Genomic DNA, 18,008 nt, shown 5'->3' with positions numbered 1-18,008 from the left:
TCTTCTACTTGAGGACCTCATAGAGGTCCTGGGAGGTCTGTCTAAAGATATCATTCTCCTAGAATGGGGAAAAAAACCTGAGCCGAGGCATCCTGTGCAGACACATAGTGATTCTGCTACCCTCTCCATAAAATAGGTTTAGTCAAAGTTACAGAAGGGCACATGAAATTGCATTGTAAAAGTTGTAAGGTCTTAACTAGCTGATGCCTTCCCAGTGAATGATCCATCAGGGAATACCAGAACCTGCAGAGCTGAGACAGAAAGCCCTGAGGGAGTTAAGCCCCTCCCCCCCATATGGCAGCAGAAGACCTAGTTCCCTATCTGTCTCCAGCCTTGGATTCTCTCCCCCTAAGATCTTGCCCAGTAGCTCCCCTAACTTCACCTAACTGGACTATTCATTCTAGTGGATCAAAAGCTGGGTACTCCTGGGCTAGTCAAGAGCCCCATGATCCCTTTGTTCTTGCCATGTTGTCCCTATCAGTCATCCTTTCCCAAGCAAGAGTTGATTAGTAGGCAGTAGACCAGCTTGCTGTCATGGCATAGTAGTCTATCCTCTTCCCTGGGGAGCCCCCCATCCCCAGTGGCTCTTCTGAGACTGTAATTGCTACTTTCTGAGGAGATGTTTGTCTCAGCATGACAAACTTCCCTTACCTGGGTAATGTGAATGCACTATGGTAGTACAGGCACAGCTGGCTCAGAACTCCACTAGGTGAATACCTAGTGATCTCATTACATTTCACCTGTGTGCTGAGCTAGCGCTACGCCCTCCCCCCAAGGATGAGCAAGCTGGCAACACCTATTCAATGTCATCCTCCCAGACCACTTCTACAGGAACTAGAGCTGCTACTCGAACTGGTGTCTCCAGCACCATAGACAGAGATTTCTCTTTCTACACCATGGAGTTTACTAAAGCTTAGATTCATTATCAGGAAGCAAGATGGAAAGGTACTGTGATTTCTGCTACCTATGCTGGACAGAAGAGATGCTTAAACAGGAACTCATTCCACTCAGCTGTGGGCTTGAGGGGGGCTTCAGCCTTAGTAGGAGCACAGACAGCAAAATGTAAATGGTTTTAGACTGCAGGGATACAATCCTAAGGGATGGGCTCTTTGGGGGAAATAACCCAGTCTCTTCATCCCTTCTACTGAGATACTACTGGGAAAGCTATAGGAAAGGATAAACTTTTTTTCCTTATCACTCTGAAAGAAAAGAGCATTTTGCTCATCTGAATTCTCTTCCATGGCACAGAAGATTGAGAGAACACCCTATCCTTAGTTCCTGCATGGGCAAGTACATGCGCACAAGATATAGTAATGAGAGGTTGAATGACAGGTGACTGCTAGAGACCAAGGGATAAGGCACCAGTACCTGGGGCAGTATTTACTTTATAGAAGCTATGCCTGGACATTAAAAGCCATCATAAGACACAATGCTGGCATCAGACTATGCTTCTTGTGGGTGCAAACCAACACCTAATGAGGACAGATCCAAGTAGATATCAAACAGTTGATTAATGTCTAACATATGGGGTTGTCCTGTAGTCACTGTAGATGTAGAAGGACCAAAAGAAGCCCCCAACCTTAGTGAATAAATCTTAATGGTCTTAGGGAGCCTTAGGTAGAAGACGTCTCTGTGTGGCTTCCAAGAATATCCTGGGGAAGCGTAACTACTGTCCCATGGCTGCAACACAGGCATATGAATGCTTTAAATCCTTGGTTTTGTGAGATACAGTGCAGACACCCTAGAATGAGCACCATAATGTAGTTGCTTAGAATGCAACTCTTGTGAGTCTTGTGTCATCAGCAAGTGATGGGCAGAATCTCAACTACTCACTTGTGAAGGTGTATCTGGTAGCATCTGGAGCCTGCAAAGCTGACTTATGGACAGACTGGATGGAAAAGAATGTGGTTGACACCAGGCCCCTGATTCTGTTACTCTCTCATGCTTTTCTGGTGCCATTACAGGGTCAAGAAAGGGACTTTGTTGATAATTCCTGTGTTAGGCACTTTTGACTGCCTCCACCTTTGAAGAGTTAAGGTTGGCCTCAGGTTTCTTCATTCTTGTTCTAAAGGTGGCTGGGTTGAAATGGAGACAGTTACAGTAGTATCTGGCATTATGTTCCTCACTCAGGCAATACAGGCAGTCATTGTGCAGATCTTGGGCAATGTTTTACTAGCCACAGAAACACGTGGTTTCAGATGTTTAGACATCAAACTCATGACATTTCCATAGTGAACATTAGGCTTAAACTCCAAACAGTGCAAGTGGCAGAAAAGAACTGAGGAATGCACAAAGTACAGTATCATGATACATTCAAGCAACAGACATACAGGCTCCTGAGCAAAGTGAAAACAACAGAAAATTTTATCTAACCAGATAGAGCAAAACACAAAACTCTAACAGTTGTCCACTTCAGAAGGCTTCCAAAGTTAGATATTCTTATTGTGATACTGCTTGGGTGAAGAGAAGCACAGCTGCCATTTTTTATGAGGTGATTTGGAGGTACCATTTATTCATTTTATATTTATCTCTTTTTTTAAATCAATCCTGAAAGCCAAAAGTGGGTCTCAAAACTGTTTTATCTTTTGAGGCACAACCAAGTTTCAAAGTAACAAGGTGCATCAAACAACATTTTAGATTATATTCACATATTTTGAATAATGACATGAAAATTCTTCTTTATTATGGTATTAAATGCATAATAAATGGAAACATGATTTGATTACCTTTATTTTTAAACAAGAACTGTTTTTAAAATATGATACCTTTACAGATACATTCCATATCTGGCAAGAAAATCACTTAGTGGAGTATTTGTTCCATATTAATTTTGCCCCCATGTCTGTTGACCATCAAGCCTCCCCAACTGGACTTGAGCCCAGTCATTCCTCTGTGGTGGGGAGTCCTCACAACTATGAAGTTGAGAGCTGTCTTGAGGGGTTGGTGCACTCAGGCAGTCATGAGAGTTGCTTGTGATCTTACCAGCATGATGGCTGCAAGAACATTTAAATGGGATAAACCCACCCCCGAGTGGGTATAATGGGCTACCTGCATCATCACTGTGGTGACTCACCTCACACTACTCCTGTGAGTGTACACAGTTGTGCACTTCACAATGAGGACTACTACTACATGGTGGCTTGGTGGGCCAGAAGTCAGACTGCCATGATGCCTATGGAATATCAACCTTCTTCCAAAGGATTATGACAGTATACATCCTGCTCCAATCATGCCTACTCCTCCTCCTCCTCCACAGGATGCGCCCTACCTGCTCTGTCAGTTCTGTTAGATCTGTTAACCCCTTGAGATGCTAAGTGACCTCGGGTTAAATGAGTTGTAATCAGGGCTTTTTTCCAGTAAGTCACTGGAGCTGGGCATTAGTGGAGTATGGTTCATAGGCATGGACGCAAATGCTGCATGGGCTCTCTCAGTTATTGTTTTACCTGTATTTTTTACATTTTTGTTATCCAAGAATTTAAAAGCATATTATCTACACCTTCATATACTTCTGAGATTTCCGATTTATCTTATTGCTCTATGTAGTTTAGAAATTTCTTAGAATTCACAATGTAAAACTAGGCTTCAGTTTATAAAGTAATTAGAGTGGGAAACTGTTTAGAAAGGCATTCCTCAAAATGTTTCATTTGAGATGTGGCTTATGTAGAAGGTGATTTGTGATTGCAAGACTTTTTTTTTTACTTTTATGCAAAGCTGAAAACATTTTAGGTTGCTTTTCTGTCTGCCTACATATTCATCACAAAACAATTCATGCTGAAAATGAAATCATTTTATTAGAAAGAGCAGGCATTTTAATATTTTTCCTTGTTAGAGGTTTCATTAATAAAGCCCTTTATCATGTTGGACAAGGATGGAACTGAAAGGTGAAACTGAAAGTAATCACTTATTTCATTAGCTTTTTCCTTTGGCAAATAATTGATCTGGCAAATAAAAGTTGTTGTTTAGGTAATATACCACTGGGGCATATCAATGTATGAACAGTTCAGAGCTGTATACATACTGTGACAAATTTATTGGCAGAGAGTTCAATTTATTCTCATGGCTTTCTACATACTTCAGATTAAAGACTATTGAACTACTGTATTGGGCATTTTCAGTCATTTAAATTTTGTAGTGTCTGGCCAATTAAGCAGCAGCTCAATTTAAATAAACAATAAAATTTAAAAAATTCAAGACTGTCAACAAAACAGTAGCTTGCAAAAATCCTGCCTAAATCCACATTCATAGATGATGCCAGCGGTACCAGGATAAGCACTGCCCATTTAAGAACAGACTGGTCAGCAACTGGCCGAATTAGCACACATGGAATAAATAAAATTAATGTCTCTTAAGGAAACTTTTTATGTTTCTTTTTCCATTCACCGTGTTTGTCAGCCATCATCCCAAATGGGTTTCTAGTTTGAAATGCAGATTTATGCCCAATTTACTGCCACCAGTGCATAAATTACTGTCATTTCTTATTTTCTTTTCCTTCTGAAAATAAGTGAAATCATCCCTCTAGGTTCTAGCTTGCTCCAAAATCAATAACATTGAGAAGTACCTAATTTCCCATTGTCAGAGTAGCAGTACCTGACTCTAATGGGTGCCTAATCTTCCAATTTTTGCAGTTATGGGGGACAATGCCTCTTTTTAACTGCCATTTTATTTTAAAATAGAGTAACACATAAAACACTATCTCCTACAGCCAGTTCCGACCCACCTATCACAGATTCATTACCCGTCTGCTCACAAATACTCTCAGCTCTTCAATTTAAGATATTTTCTAGATGGAAGAGATATCTACGGTCATAAAGATACAGCAACAAGACAGGATAAGTTGTGTCATTATTTTTTATGAAATTTTCATTAATGGGTTATGAGGTAAATGGTTCTGAAGTTATGGAAAGAAATGGATGTGACACTCATGACAATGTTGTATTTATATGACATTCCCCACCACTTATGCTGGTAAACCCATAGAATGAGACAAGCATTGGCTTCATGCAGAAAAATATTACACTGCTTCAGAAGCTGTCTGAACAATGATCAGCAACAAAAGTAGAAACCCAAATGTTATAAATACCACTAAAAGAGTCTTCCCTGAAGAACTATTATAGACATTACTTAATATTTCACAAGCATACAGCTAAAAACAGATAGGTTCTGAAACAATCTGACATAATAAGGGATTGTGTTCATAAACAGAAGACCAGAGAAAGAAGAGTTTGTAAGATGTGATAAGCTTCTTGTGAGAATACTAAGAATTTTTTGAATTTTGGAGTTTGATGATGAACTCAGAGGCCCATGGTGAGTAACCAAAAGTGAGTGTACTAGCAAGAGGTGGACAATAACAGATAAACCAGTTTAAGCATAAGCATGAAGTCCTGTAGTAGTAGCCTTATTTCTTCTGGCACTGTATCTCTGATGAAATAAGCCTGCAGAAGCTATAAACTTGTATTCAACTGCTTCTCTGATTTGGTTTTAAGATGCTACAGGTTTAGCAAGAATTACAGTAAAAGATCCAGCTAGACCTCTAGATATTTAAAAGAAGAGATTGGTTGAATAGGAGCATAGCCAGAGGATAGAACTGAGTAACACTGAACTAAATTTGTTAAATCTGTTTAATGTTTAGGACAAATCTTAGATTTCATCATATTTTAAATGTAACCACACTTATAAAAACCAGGAAACATTGGTTCAGAAGTTAGTATAAAAATTTGCGGGTGATATATTATTTTGCTATCACATAGACAGAGTAAGACAATGTTGTATACCAATGAGTTTCCAGAGGTCCTGGTTCCAAAAAACTGTCCTTGCAGTTGTTTAAAAGGCTGAAGTGTTGTGAGTTTTTCTGATGTCAAGGGTTATAATGGCTAAGTTTTCAAGAATTTTCCCTAAAGCTATATTTTAAAGAGCATATCAAGCCAAATAGTGGCAGGAATGGGCTTTTAGCTGAACGGATACAAAGGATTCCTGGATCTTACACAGGAAGAGTGACTATATTACTTCTGCATCCATCATGGCTTTGGCATCTAGGATACACATTAAACTGGGCTATCAGAAGCATAGACAGATGCCTTTATTGTATTCCAATAGGCTAACATCATGTTTACATTTTTAGTATAGTGAGACCTCCAATTTGACATATGCCTGTTTTATCATGCAAAAACATTAGACTTGGACATTATATCTCACTACTTCTATAGATTACTACAATTCTCCTATTAACCTTCTTCTGACATTGTTCTGCTGGAGTTGTGTTTGTACCTAAACTCAGTAACAGTTTAAAGAATTACAGAGTCAGACTATTCAGCAAAGAAGGTCTATGTGGTATATGGCTTGTTAAGTTTCAGTTTATTGTGCACTGTCAACTATTGGGTTTCAAGTCCTTACAAAGCAGAAAGGATTATTAGCCGCGGTGGTGCAGCAGTAGCATTGTCACCTCACAGCAAGAGATTCTCCCGTTTGATTCTCGGCTGGAGCGCCTTCTGTGTGGAGTCTGCATGTCCTCCCTGTGGTCGAGTGGCATTCGAAAAACGTGTGAATCGGCGTGCCTTCTTTGAAGGTTGGGCGTCGAGCTGGCACCTCGGCACCATAAAAAATCTACTGCCAATCATTAGCGGACCGGAGTTCCACTGTGGCGATCTCTAACCAGGAAAAGCCGAAAGAAGAACAAAACAAAGCAGAAGGGATTAGGACCATACTTATGTGACATACACACAAAGCATAAGGATTGTCTATCAGAATCTGGCAAATGGATTGTTCAGATATCACATTTCACAACAGAGTAGGGAAGTAACATTAACCTTCTTGCAAAGTGAAGACATTTTTTGAAGGATATTGAGGGTATCATTCTAAAAAATGTTAAAAGTTAAATACTAGTGTCAGATCTGGATTAATAACAGCAATTATACAGTTTAATGAAAAAGAAAGTATAATGGAAAGGATTCCTAAACTGAAGCATAGGATAAGGTGGTTAATGGAGACAAGTGGTTGTTGCTTTCAATGAAGATTTGAATGCCCATTCAATTTTAATTTCTGCTAAGCTTAGACTAAATACAGGGTTTCTATGAGGCAGTTTCTGGTATCACAAATTTATAAAATTTGCAAAGAAAAGATTGTCTTTGCTATCACAATGTATAAAACAGGCAAGAAAAAAATGACTAATCAAGCTACTAGCCAACTGTGTATTACATCTGTTCTATTCACAGGAATAAAAAACAATGCAGGCCACCCCGACCTCATGTTCACTCGCAGATCCATTCCCACAATCCAGCCAACTGCCACATTCTTGAAAAGTCATTTTGCGGGGAAAGAAAAACAGAAAATGTATAAAAAAGTCATCAGACAAGAAATGTATATCCCCAACACAAATGCATTAATCAGTCTGCATAAAAGTAATAAAAAAGGAAATAGGAACAACACAGGAATTAGGACTGTGGCATAAATTAAATATAATTTAACAGTAATAAAAGCACTAAAAACTCAAAATTTAAGTAAATTACTTAAGCAGGAACAATAAAAAGAGTCAGTAAGTAAATAATATCAATAGTAATGTAATAATAATAATCTCATGCGGAATATGAAATCATAAACCCCTCAAAACAGAAAATGAAACACTGTTGGAAGAGACAGGAAGTAAATACATAAAGCAAGAACAGTCATTATAGCAACAGAAGGCAGTTACTGTAAATTAGGAGTCAGAACACATGCCCACACAGTAATACAGTAGAAATAATCTGACAGGCATTGTTTTATGTCAGAGGTAAATCTGAAGATATAGTACACAAAAGTAAAACACTGTATTACTACAAAAGCATATTAAAATATAAGTTAGACACAGACATTTCCAGAAAAATCCAATTAAATAAAGGCAAATTTACCTACATATTTTTTTGTTTAGTTCTTGTGTGTTGCCATCAAAATGATTCCCTTTGTGAAGACTTTATTTAACTACACGCATCAACTAAATTAACTTAAAAATTACGGGGGAGGAGCATTATTGACTGCATCTATACAAGTCTTTCACTTCTTGGAGTTGCCACCAAAATGATTACTCTAGTGAATATTTCTGAGGATGTGTTACCCAGAAAGCAGTATACATGGCAATGAAACACTCTGCTGCTGATAAGTTAGTCTCCTCATCTGGACTTTCACCTGCCAGAATCCAGCTGAAGTATTGCACAGCCATTTATAAATTGGACTGTACAACAGCACACAACACTTTGACAAAAGTGTTTCTTAAATGAATACCCTGAAAATTTCAGACCAAAGTTCCATGCAGTTAAAGTTATAACCCTGCACAGCTATCAGTTAGTTAAAATGGGTGGAGAAATAGTTTTATATTAAAATGCTCTAAAAAAAGAAGTTATGTACTTACTATAAATTTCTATGTTTGTTGTTCATCTCGCCATTCATTCTTACTGGATGGATTCAGAGCCGATCCTCGGCTCTGACTCTGCTGAATACACTAGCTCGAAGTCTCTAACTTGGCTTGTGGCAAAAAGGTATCCCATCATGTAGTGGAGTAATTCCCCAGATCTTGTTTGCTGCCAACTATAAATAATCTGTGTAAACAACCAATGATACAGCAGGTATAGAAACAAAAAAGAAAAAAATACAAAGGAGCTCCTTAGTAAGAAAGGAAAAACTCACCTCTAGGTCCTCTAGGAGTCCTTGGCTGGGAGAAGGTGGGAGGGTCGTAAGAATGAATGGTGAGATGGACAACAAACATGGAACGTTATGGTAAGTACATAACCTCTTTATGTTATGTTGTCCTATCTCACCTTCATTCTTACTGGATGGGACAGCATCCCTAGCAATATTTTCCTGGGTGGCTCATAGAAGAACACCTTTGAGCACAGTGTAACCAAAGGAAGCCCTGTCTCTGGAGGCCAAATCCACTTTGTAATGAGTAATAAACGTATGAGGAGTTGTCCATGTAGCAGCAGCAGCACAAATACTGTCCATTGACAATCTCACCAGGTAAGCAGAGGATGTTGCTAATGCTCTGGTTGAGTGGCCTTTAACTGTGAATGGTAAATGATTGTCATTTGAGGAGTATATAAAGGTAATGCAATTTGAGAGCCAATTTGAAAGTCTAATTTTTGAAACTGGCATGCCCTCTTTTGCTTCAAAAAAGGAAATGAACAATTGTTCTATTTTTCTGAAATCTTTAGTTCTATGCAGATAAAATCTAAGCTGTCTGTGCACATCCAGTTGGTGAAGTTTGTACTCTGCCTTGTTGCTATGATTGGGAAAAAACACTGGGAGCTCAACAGATTGATTTAGATTGGCCTGGGAACAATCTTTTGGCATGAAGGACAGGTTAGTATGCAGGGATACTCTAGCTCTATGGAAAATCAGGTATGGCAGCTTGATAGATAGAGTTTGCAACTCCGAGACTCTTCTTGCAGATGTAATGGCTACCAGGAGAATAGTTTTCCAAGAAAGGAATTTGAGATCACAAGATGATGAGGGTTCGAAAGGAGGTAAAGTTAGGTGAATCAGAACAAAATTCAAATCCCATGGAGGAAGAGGTTATTTTATGGGAGGTCTCATTAAACAAGCGCCTTTATAAAAGCTTTACACAATTTGCATGACATCAGGTTAGGAGTATATTCACCAATGTGGAAATTAGATATTACAGCTAGTTGGACTCTGATTTTAGCTGCTGCAGAGCCTTGCTGAAAAAGTTCTGTGAGAAATTCCAAAATCGAACCAATGGGGCAGAGAAAGGGTCAAGGTTTTTTGCTTGTGCTCAATAGGAGAACCTCTTCCATTTACTAGAATATAACTTCCTGGTAGAAGCCTTGTGAGAATGTGTTTTACTGCTGGTGTGAAGTCCTGAAGCCTGACTAAGTTTGGAAGTTGAGCAGCCATGCTGTCAAGTTGAAGGTTTGAAAAGCAGGATGAAGAGTTCCAGACATATGAGTCAGAACGTCTGGAACTTGGTCCAGAACCCAGTGGTTCTCCTGTAGGTGAGGCCAGAGAAAGGGGAACCAAATCTGATGAGGCCAGGTATGGGGTAATGAGAATCAGCCTGCTTCCCAACACTTTTGCTTTCTGGATAATGTTGGGTATGAGGGAAAAGGGGGGGGGAAGCATACAGAAGTCCTGAGGGTCAATTGTGAATGAGTGCATCTCTCAGTGTCTCCCCCAGAGGGGGGATTAGGGCAAAGTACCTGCTGCATTTGGTATTCATGGGAGTGGCAAACAGATCGCAGCAAGGCTGGCCCCATCTTCAGAAGATCTATATTCTCAGCACCTCTCAACAAAAGGGGTATGATCCGGTTCCTCCTTGTTTGTTTATGTACCAGATTACTGACATGCTGTCTGACTGGACTGCAATCATTCCTAGTGGAAGATTGTCCTGGAGTGCCTGCAATGCTAGAAGCACTGCTCTCATCTCCAGAACGTTGATGTGCAGATGGGCCTCATGTTCTTGGCATGTGCCCTGGACCATCCTTCCCAGATAATGCTCCCCCCATCCTACCTGGGAGGCGTCCGTGGTCACTGTAGCTACAGGTAGTTGTGGCACAAAGGGTTGCCCTATGGTCACCTGGTTGGACTGAATCCACCACAGGAGATCCCTCTTGCATGAGTCTGTGATTCTGACTGAGACATGGGAAGTTCTTGTAATGACCATTGAGCAAAGCTATTGAAGAATTCTCATATGCATTCTGGCTAGGGGAACTAAGGTGATCATTGAAGCCATAGTCCCTAGGAGTTTCAAAATTGTCTTTGCCTTTGCTTTGTTTCTGGGTAAAAGGTTGGCTATTTGTTGTCTGAGAACAGAAACCCTGTCCGGCGGAAGTCATGCCATCATGGAGACGGTGTCAAGATCTGCATCTATGAATGTAATATGTTGACAGGGCAACAAGGCAGATTTTTGTAAATTGACTGTAATCCCTAAGCAGGAGCAAGTTTGAAGAGTGGTGTCCCTCGCTTGTAGATGCTTGGTGGTGGCAGTAAGGAGACAGTTGTCTAGGTACGGAAACACTTGGAATCCCAGACATCTCAAGTGAGTCTTGATTACTGCCATGCATTTGGTGAACACTCTGGGGGCTGTAGTGAGCCCAGAGGGCAGAGCTTGAAACTGGTAATGACTGGCTCCCAGCAGGAAGTGTAAGGGACCCTTGATGCTCTGTCCATTTTTACGTGGTAGTACTCGTCTTGGAGGTCTACTGAACACATCCAATTGTCTTTCCCTAAAAAGGCAAGAATCAACTGCAGTGTCACCATTCTGAACTTGGATTTCTTCACAGATTCATTTAGCTTGCTGAGATCCAAAATGGGTCTCCAGTCCCCTGTTCTTTTTGGCACTAAAAAGAATCTTGAGTAAGGTCCGAATCCTATTTGGTCTGCGGGGACTTCTTGGATGAGTCTTTTGTCTAGCAACTTTTGAATTTCTACAGTTGCTTGTTCCCTTTGACTGGGTGGAACATCCGGGATTGTTCTGATGTTTTGATATGTGGGGCAGGATAACAAAAGGGAATGGAATAGCCTCTGGACATAATACTTTGTAACCACTTGTCTCTTGTGATATCTCACGAGTCTTCTGGGTACAAAGAAACATGCCTCCTGACTGCCTCCAGAGTAGAGCAGATGGGCCTCCTTTCGGGAACGCTGGTAGGGCTGGCCGCGAAAGGAATCATGGCCACCCTGGTTTTGCGGACCCCTCTGCCTCTAGGATGATGTTTACCATTATTGCCTCCCCCTCTGCCCCGGGAAAGAGTTCACCTCATGCATCTTGAAAAACTCCTTGGGATCTTTTGAACAACATTTTCCCACTCTTCTGACCTTTAGGATAAGGTCTTGAAGGAATAGAAAAACGTACTCCAATGACAGAGAGAGTTTTCCCTTCCTGCTTGCATCTAGTGAGTATGTCCTTGACTTTAGGTCCAAAAAGTGAGGAACCATCAAAAGGGGCATTGGTAAAGGTAGACTTGAAAGGCTCTGCAAAGTTGCACAAGCACATCCAGGAGTACTTCCTCAGGGAAACTCTGGAACCCACTGCCCTGCTCGCTCCATCTGCTGCATAGGATATTTGTCTCATGGAGGAGTTAATGATGAAAGTTAAGGTAAATAGCTGAGAAGTGACATTTTCTGACACCCCTGCAGCTAATGAACCTTGAAGAGTATCTCCTAACGTCTTCAGGAGATCTCTTTGTAGCCTCGTAAAGTGTGAAAGGTAGTTCAGCAATCTAAGGATAAAAGTCACTGACAAAAAAGCATGCTTCCCATATCTGTCCATCATGTGGGAGTCCTTGTTTGGCGGATGGACAGAAGAGGATGTTTCAGAAAGTTTCTTCTTGGTGGCTGCTGCCACCACCATAGCATCTACAGGAACGCCTTTTGTGAGAAATTCTTTTTCCACGGGTGCTGATAATAACTTATTTGGCCTCTGAGGGATTAGTTTCATAGTGTCTGGTGATGCCCATGCCTTTCGACTAACCAAGTCCAATAGCTCATTGAAAGGCAGAGACACCCAGGATACTGAAGGTTGAGATCCAAAACCCTTCAGGTACACCGACTCCTCATCAGAAGGGTTGATGGATCTCCAGCCACCTCTCTGTTTCAGGATCTCTACGATATCTGCGACAGAGATATCTTCAGAGGATAACTGTGGGGACCCTCCTGACTCCTCGAGGTCAGTGTCAGAGGTGATGGACTCATCAGGGGAGTCAATATGTTTCCTCTTGTATGTTCTAGGAGCCTCCTCAGGAGGGTATTCTGGGGTGGTCTCAGAAGAGTGGGGCTCACCCAATGGGACTCCCTGAAGCTCTGGATCTCTGCTGTCCTGTGGATGGGGTGGCGCTGAGACAGATGTCAGTGCTTTGGGGGGAAGAATAACAGTATCCTTGTGTAGAGCTGTAGGAGGGGCCAGCACACTCCTCATCAGCTTTAAAGCAGATCCCCCGGCTCAGAGGACACCTCTGGTTCCAAGGAAACAGAGGGAATCCCTGGCTCCAAAGAGATCAGCTCCGAGGCTAATGTAGGAGCTGAGCTCCTCAGCCGAGCTGAAGCTTTGAGAGGTAAACTCGGAACCGAAGAAAATCAGTCTGAGCGTTCCCCCCCCCCCCCCCCCCCAGAGCTGACCAGAAAATTTTGGCCCTTAGACACCCTGGACGGCACCGACAGTGTTGGTGCAGGGATCAGTTCTGAAATCTCCTGGAGGGGTCACGGAACTAAAGAATCAACATAAAGCAGTACCTGGCATCTGGGCTCCAAAGATCCAGCTTGGCTTGGAGGTGGAATCATCATGGATGTAATAGTCATAGTCTTGGCTGGCTTCAGAACTGACTGGGTCAGAGCTGAAAACAATTTAGCCAGCGCCAGCGACTTCAACATTCTGCACACCACCCTATCCACATCATTGTCCAATAAGCTCCTAGAGGACCTGGAAGAGAGAGTTGGTGAGCAAGATCTCTCCAAAATGGGAAATCTCAAGGTAGGGGAGAGCAGTAACAGATCAGTGGACAGGCTCCAAGATACAATCTGTTTCAGCTCCGAAGGCTTTGGAGCTGAAGGACTAGATTTGTCCAAGTCTATGATCTCCATCGGTTCTCAGGGCTGTGGAGCTGAGGAGATCAATGCATCAGAGGTTTTAGACAATTTTAGTGGTGGCTCCGACTGAGCCGAAGAGGCAGGAGATGGTCATTTTGAAGTCTTGTCACTCTTAGATGAAGGGGATCTTCTGTAGAGCCTTGTCAAAGGAAGGTTTCAGGAGCCCTTTGAGTATAAGTTTGTTCTTTCTTTCCTGTAGAACCTGGGAGCTGAAAGAATGACTAAAAGTACAAGTTTCCTGGAGGTGAATAGCTCCCAAACAATAAACACAAATGTTATAACCATCAGTGATGGACATCTTCTGAGAGCATTTCTGACACTTTTTAAACCCTGAAGGCTTGGGTTCCTTCTCTCTAGTTTCCTTTGACATTTTAGGATGGAAACCGCACTAGAACAATAACAGGTAAAGCCTAAACACACCTATATAACAAAACTAACACACACAAAGAATATTTAAAGTCTCAAACACTATTATCACACTATAGTAACATGTCTAACAAGACAGGAACAAGGCGAACAACTCTGCCCTCTAAATTAAATGGGCACTATGCCCTCTAACTTAAATGGACCTAGTAGAGTTGTGAGCGAGAGGGATACACACAGAAAATTAGCTCTCTAACTGAAACAAGCTAATAGATATGGAATAACTAACTTCTGCTGTAAACACTAACTACACTACTACCAAAAAAATGGGAAAAATAGCAAAAAAGATGAAGTGACTAATGACAGCCAACAGAAGCACACACTAGCAAGATAAACAGCACTTGAAACTACAGCACACACTTAAACTAGGAAAAACGGACTACTACTAATAAGCAATTATTAAAGCTAAATATAGCTTAATAAAGGAAAAAATATAAAGTTTTTAAAGGACTTAGCCACAGCCAAGGAGAGAGCATCTGAACTCGTAAAGCGGCAAATGAGAACTGGGGAATTACACCACTGCATGATGGGATACCTTTTTGCCAGGTGCCAAGTTAGAGACTTCGAGCTAGTGTATTTGGCTGAGTCGGAGCTGAGGATCGGCTCCGAACACATCCAGTAAGAATGAAGGCGAGATAGGACAACATAACATCATGAAATTATCATACATAAACTAATACATGTAAAATTCAAGCAGCAAAAAAAATTATAGATGCCTATTTTATAATTGCAGTAAGACACTTGGGGTGTGCATGGTGCAGATAATACTGAACGCCCAGGGATTGTAAGGTATGAGCCTTCAGACTTATACCTCATAACACTCCTGAGTATGTTTTAATATCTGTACCAGATATAACCTCCTTGTGCTTTACTGTATACATATACGATCATTACAGCAGAGTTTACAATCTTTGCTGCTTCTTAATTCTGTGCATACCTCTGCCAGTTCTCCTTTTTGTAGTTTGTCACTGTCAATAGCCATAACTGACTTCTGCACAGATGCTTTACGTTTTTCGCTTTGGGTGCTCGAAGGCAAATCCTTTGCCGTTTGCTGTAAAAGTTCGGCTTGCTGATTTAATGCAGTGAGCCTCTCATGAATGTAAAGAAGGCTAAAATTAAAAAAAAATATATATGACTGTTAGGATGCATGCATTTATTCAGAGACTGTTTACAGCATACATTTATCAACTGGCTTCCAAGGGTACAATAAAGAAAACCTGGGGTTCTGATTTGCTCAGTAGTAACTGTTATTGCATAAAGCTTCTGGGCATTAGAATTGGAATTCTATTCTGACAAAAAGTAAGGAATGCAGGGAATGATACAGTACATTAGAGGTAAGAATGTGGCAGTAAAGAGGCCAGCCAGCATAGAGGGTGATACTTCTTCTCTGTATATGCCAGATCATGTAATTAGAAAGAATTCATATTTTTCAATGATAAAGTTATTAAGCAATCATATTAACCTTTTTAAAAGTGTTGAATAAGAAAGGCAATTTCCTTTATGTTCACTGACAAAAAGTATTAATGTCATATAAACTTTAAAAGCAAAAGTATCATATTTCAAACAATCAATGGAAGGTACTTAATGCAGCTATTGATATATATTCCTATTAGCAATCCTCTTAATCTTTCCTATAGGTAATTAACTTAAATGATCAGATTTTTACCAGCCAGTATCAGGGAAAATACTAATGATCTACATACAGTCTCAGCACTTCCATTTTAGTGCCCTAATTTCTAAGCAATCATTCCAATGTAACCATTTATTTACATACCACTGCCTATTATATTGTGTTTATAATAGCTCTTCCAAATTACAGATCTCTTTCAATTGATCAAGATGTGGGTAGTCTTACTTCTTCCAATTTGTTGTATTTTTCGCCAAGATAATTATTAGATTCAACAATGCTTTCTCATGTTTTTCTCACTGGCCCTCCTCCAAAAGTCCCCAACAAAAACAGAACTGATCTTTAACTTATCTGGCCAAAGGATATCTAAACATATCTGACTTTACCTTTTGAATTCATCTAATTTAGAGCCCTCCCAAAAATATGAGTCCAAGAGCATAATTTATTTAATGAGCATCTCCAAAAATCATCTTAACCATCCAGATACATATGGCATAGCTTGTTTGGAGTGTAAAAATATCTGTAAAGGCATTTCCATGCAAATATACAACATTTTAAAGAACAAATTGTGTACCCTGAGAAGACACATTTCTTGGAATTATTGAGATAACAAGGTTTTACATATTATTCTCTCCAACCCAGCTTCTAAACTGTGCCTAACTGGAATAATAATTACATTTAATAATCTATATATTCTACTCACTATTTTCTCTTACTTTCATTTTACAACCATTATATCAAAATATTACCCCACTTTGCCACCTCCTGATTACACTATGTCTCAGTAAATGTATATGCTCTCTTTATAAAGTCAAGTATGTCAGGTTTTCCTCATGTCCATCATGCATGCTCTGCTGATATCTCACCCATTTGATAAAGCCTGAGGTCTCTATTAACTGGTAATTATAAAAAAACAAAACCATTGATGTCTCCACTAGAATCACCAATACCAAAATATATTATTTGATGCTTTCATCCTAGTTACATTGTTCAGACATCTTCAGAATGATATTAAAACACAACACAGGGCTGTTTAAATCAGCTGTTAAAAATCATATGACATCATGTGGTCAAAAAGTACCTATGAGAATAAACATTAATATAATAAAAAAATCACATTTTAAAAATACTTTTTGTGAGAAAATTCATATATATTTAACCAATTGCCTAAAATGAAAAAAAAATGCAGTCTAGTAGCTTTTGTATAGAAACAGTATCATTAAGACCCAGATGGTGAGATGGCATTTAACTAAATTTGCCACTACAACTCCCCATATAATGAAGTGTTTTCCCTTCACCCTTCTCTCTTATCTTTCTTTATATTATCCAATGTGAAAAATGGAATCTAGTGAAAATATTGCATGTTAATGTATGTTTATAAAGTGCATTCTTGATATCCTTATTAGAAATATTATTAATATGCTCATAAATTCTTTTTTTCCAAATAATTCAAATAATGAAAAAAGCAAGTTCATCTTCTGCTCCCTTCCAGATGATAAATCATTCAAATATCTAGATAAATTGATAAACAATTAACATATTGGGCCTTGAATACAAACTGTCTTTCCCATTGACAAAGGTTTGTAAAAATCGGGACACATGATGCACCCATAAACACTCCTCCTGTTTGCCTAAATATTTCAAGTTCAAAAATAAAATAATTGGATTTTAAGATTAATTCAACCAAATTATACAACATATTTATGTCATTGGCCTTCAGTAGATCAAACATTTATTAAACCTCATTAAACTCACATCATGTGGTATCACCAAGAATAAGCTTTTTATTTCTGTTGTCACTAATAAATAATTATTAGACCAATTTAATTTTCTGATTTGCTCCAGGTGCTAAGAGTCCTTTAATTTTTGTCTGTACCCAATTAAGAAGTCTTTAAGGACATTATCTATTACTTTCCAAGAGGTTCCATTCAACTGGCTTCAAATGTGAAGAAACATTTTTATGCGCCTTTGGAATCCAGAACTTATCTAAACAATCCTAGTATTGGTTTGTGATTGACTGTGCAGTAGCTTGAAATTTTTATTCATTTGCAACTAAATGTGAATTTCTTAAATGAGTGTGCCATTAATGATTTGCTAAAGCACAAATATATTATAAAATGCAATAAATACTATGTGTATGTAAAGGTAACACCTGATAACACAGGTGACCTGTGTTCTGCATGTCAAAAACTGAGTGATTTGCTTACCATTATTAGTAGTAAATCTAGACTTACTGTTGACTATTGCACTTGTGAAATTGGCATAACTTGGAGAACTGTTGCTACATATATTAATGTCTGTACTGATGACATAAATAATGTTAGGCAAATAGAACACATTTAGCAAAGGATGTGTCTATTGTCTGTAAAGATCCTTCAAACCATCTGAAACA

The 18,008-nt window shown here is 39.6% G+C and overlaps 1 protein-coding gene across 1 annotated transcript in view; it reads right to left on the bottom strand.

Moving 5' to 3' along the window:
* Positions 1-18,008, bottom strand: part of LOC122814939 (cilia- and flagella-associated protein 54-like) — a 437,893-nt gene that overhangs the window by 150,416 nt on the left and 269,469 nt on the right. Inside the window, exon 8 of the mRNA XM_044087199.1 lies at positions 14,927-15,098. Within this exon, the coding sequence (XP_043943134.1) occupies positions 14,927-15,098 (172 nt within the window). The remainder of the gene's footprint in view (positions 1-14,926; positions 15,099-18,008) is intronic.

Source organism: Protopterus annectens, chromosome 11.part0 (genome assembly GCF_019279795.1).
Source record: "Protopterus annectens isolate FY-2018-M chromosome 11.part0, PAN1.0, whole genome shotgun sequence".
Taxonomy (NCBI): Eukaryota; Metazoa; Chordata; order Ceratodontiformes; family Protopteridae; genus Protopterus; species Protopterus annectens.
The sequence above is the reverse complement of the archived record's forward strand: the minus strand, read 5'-3'. Positions and strand labels throughout refer to the sequence as shown.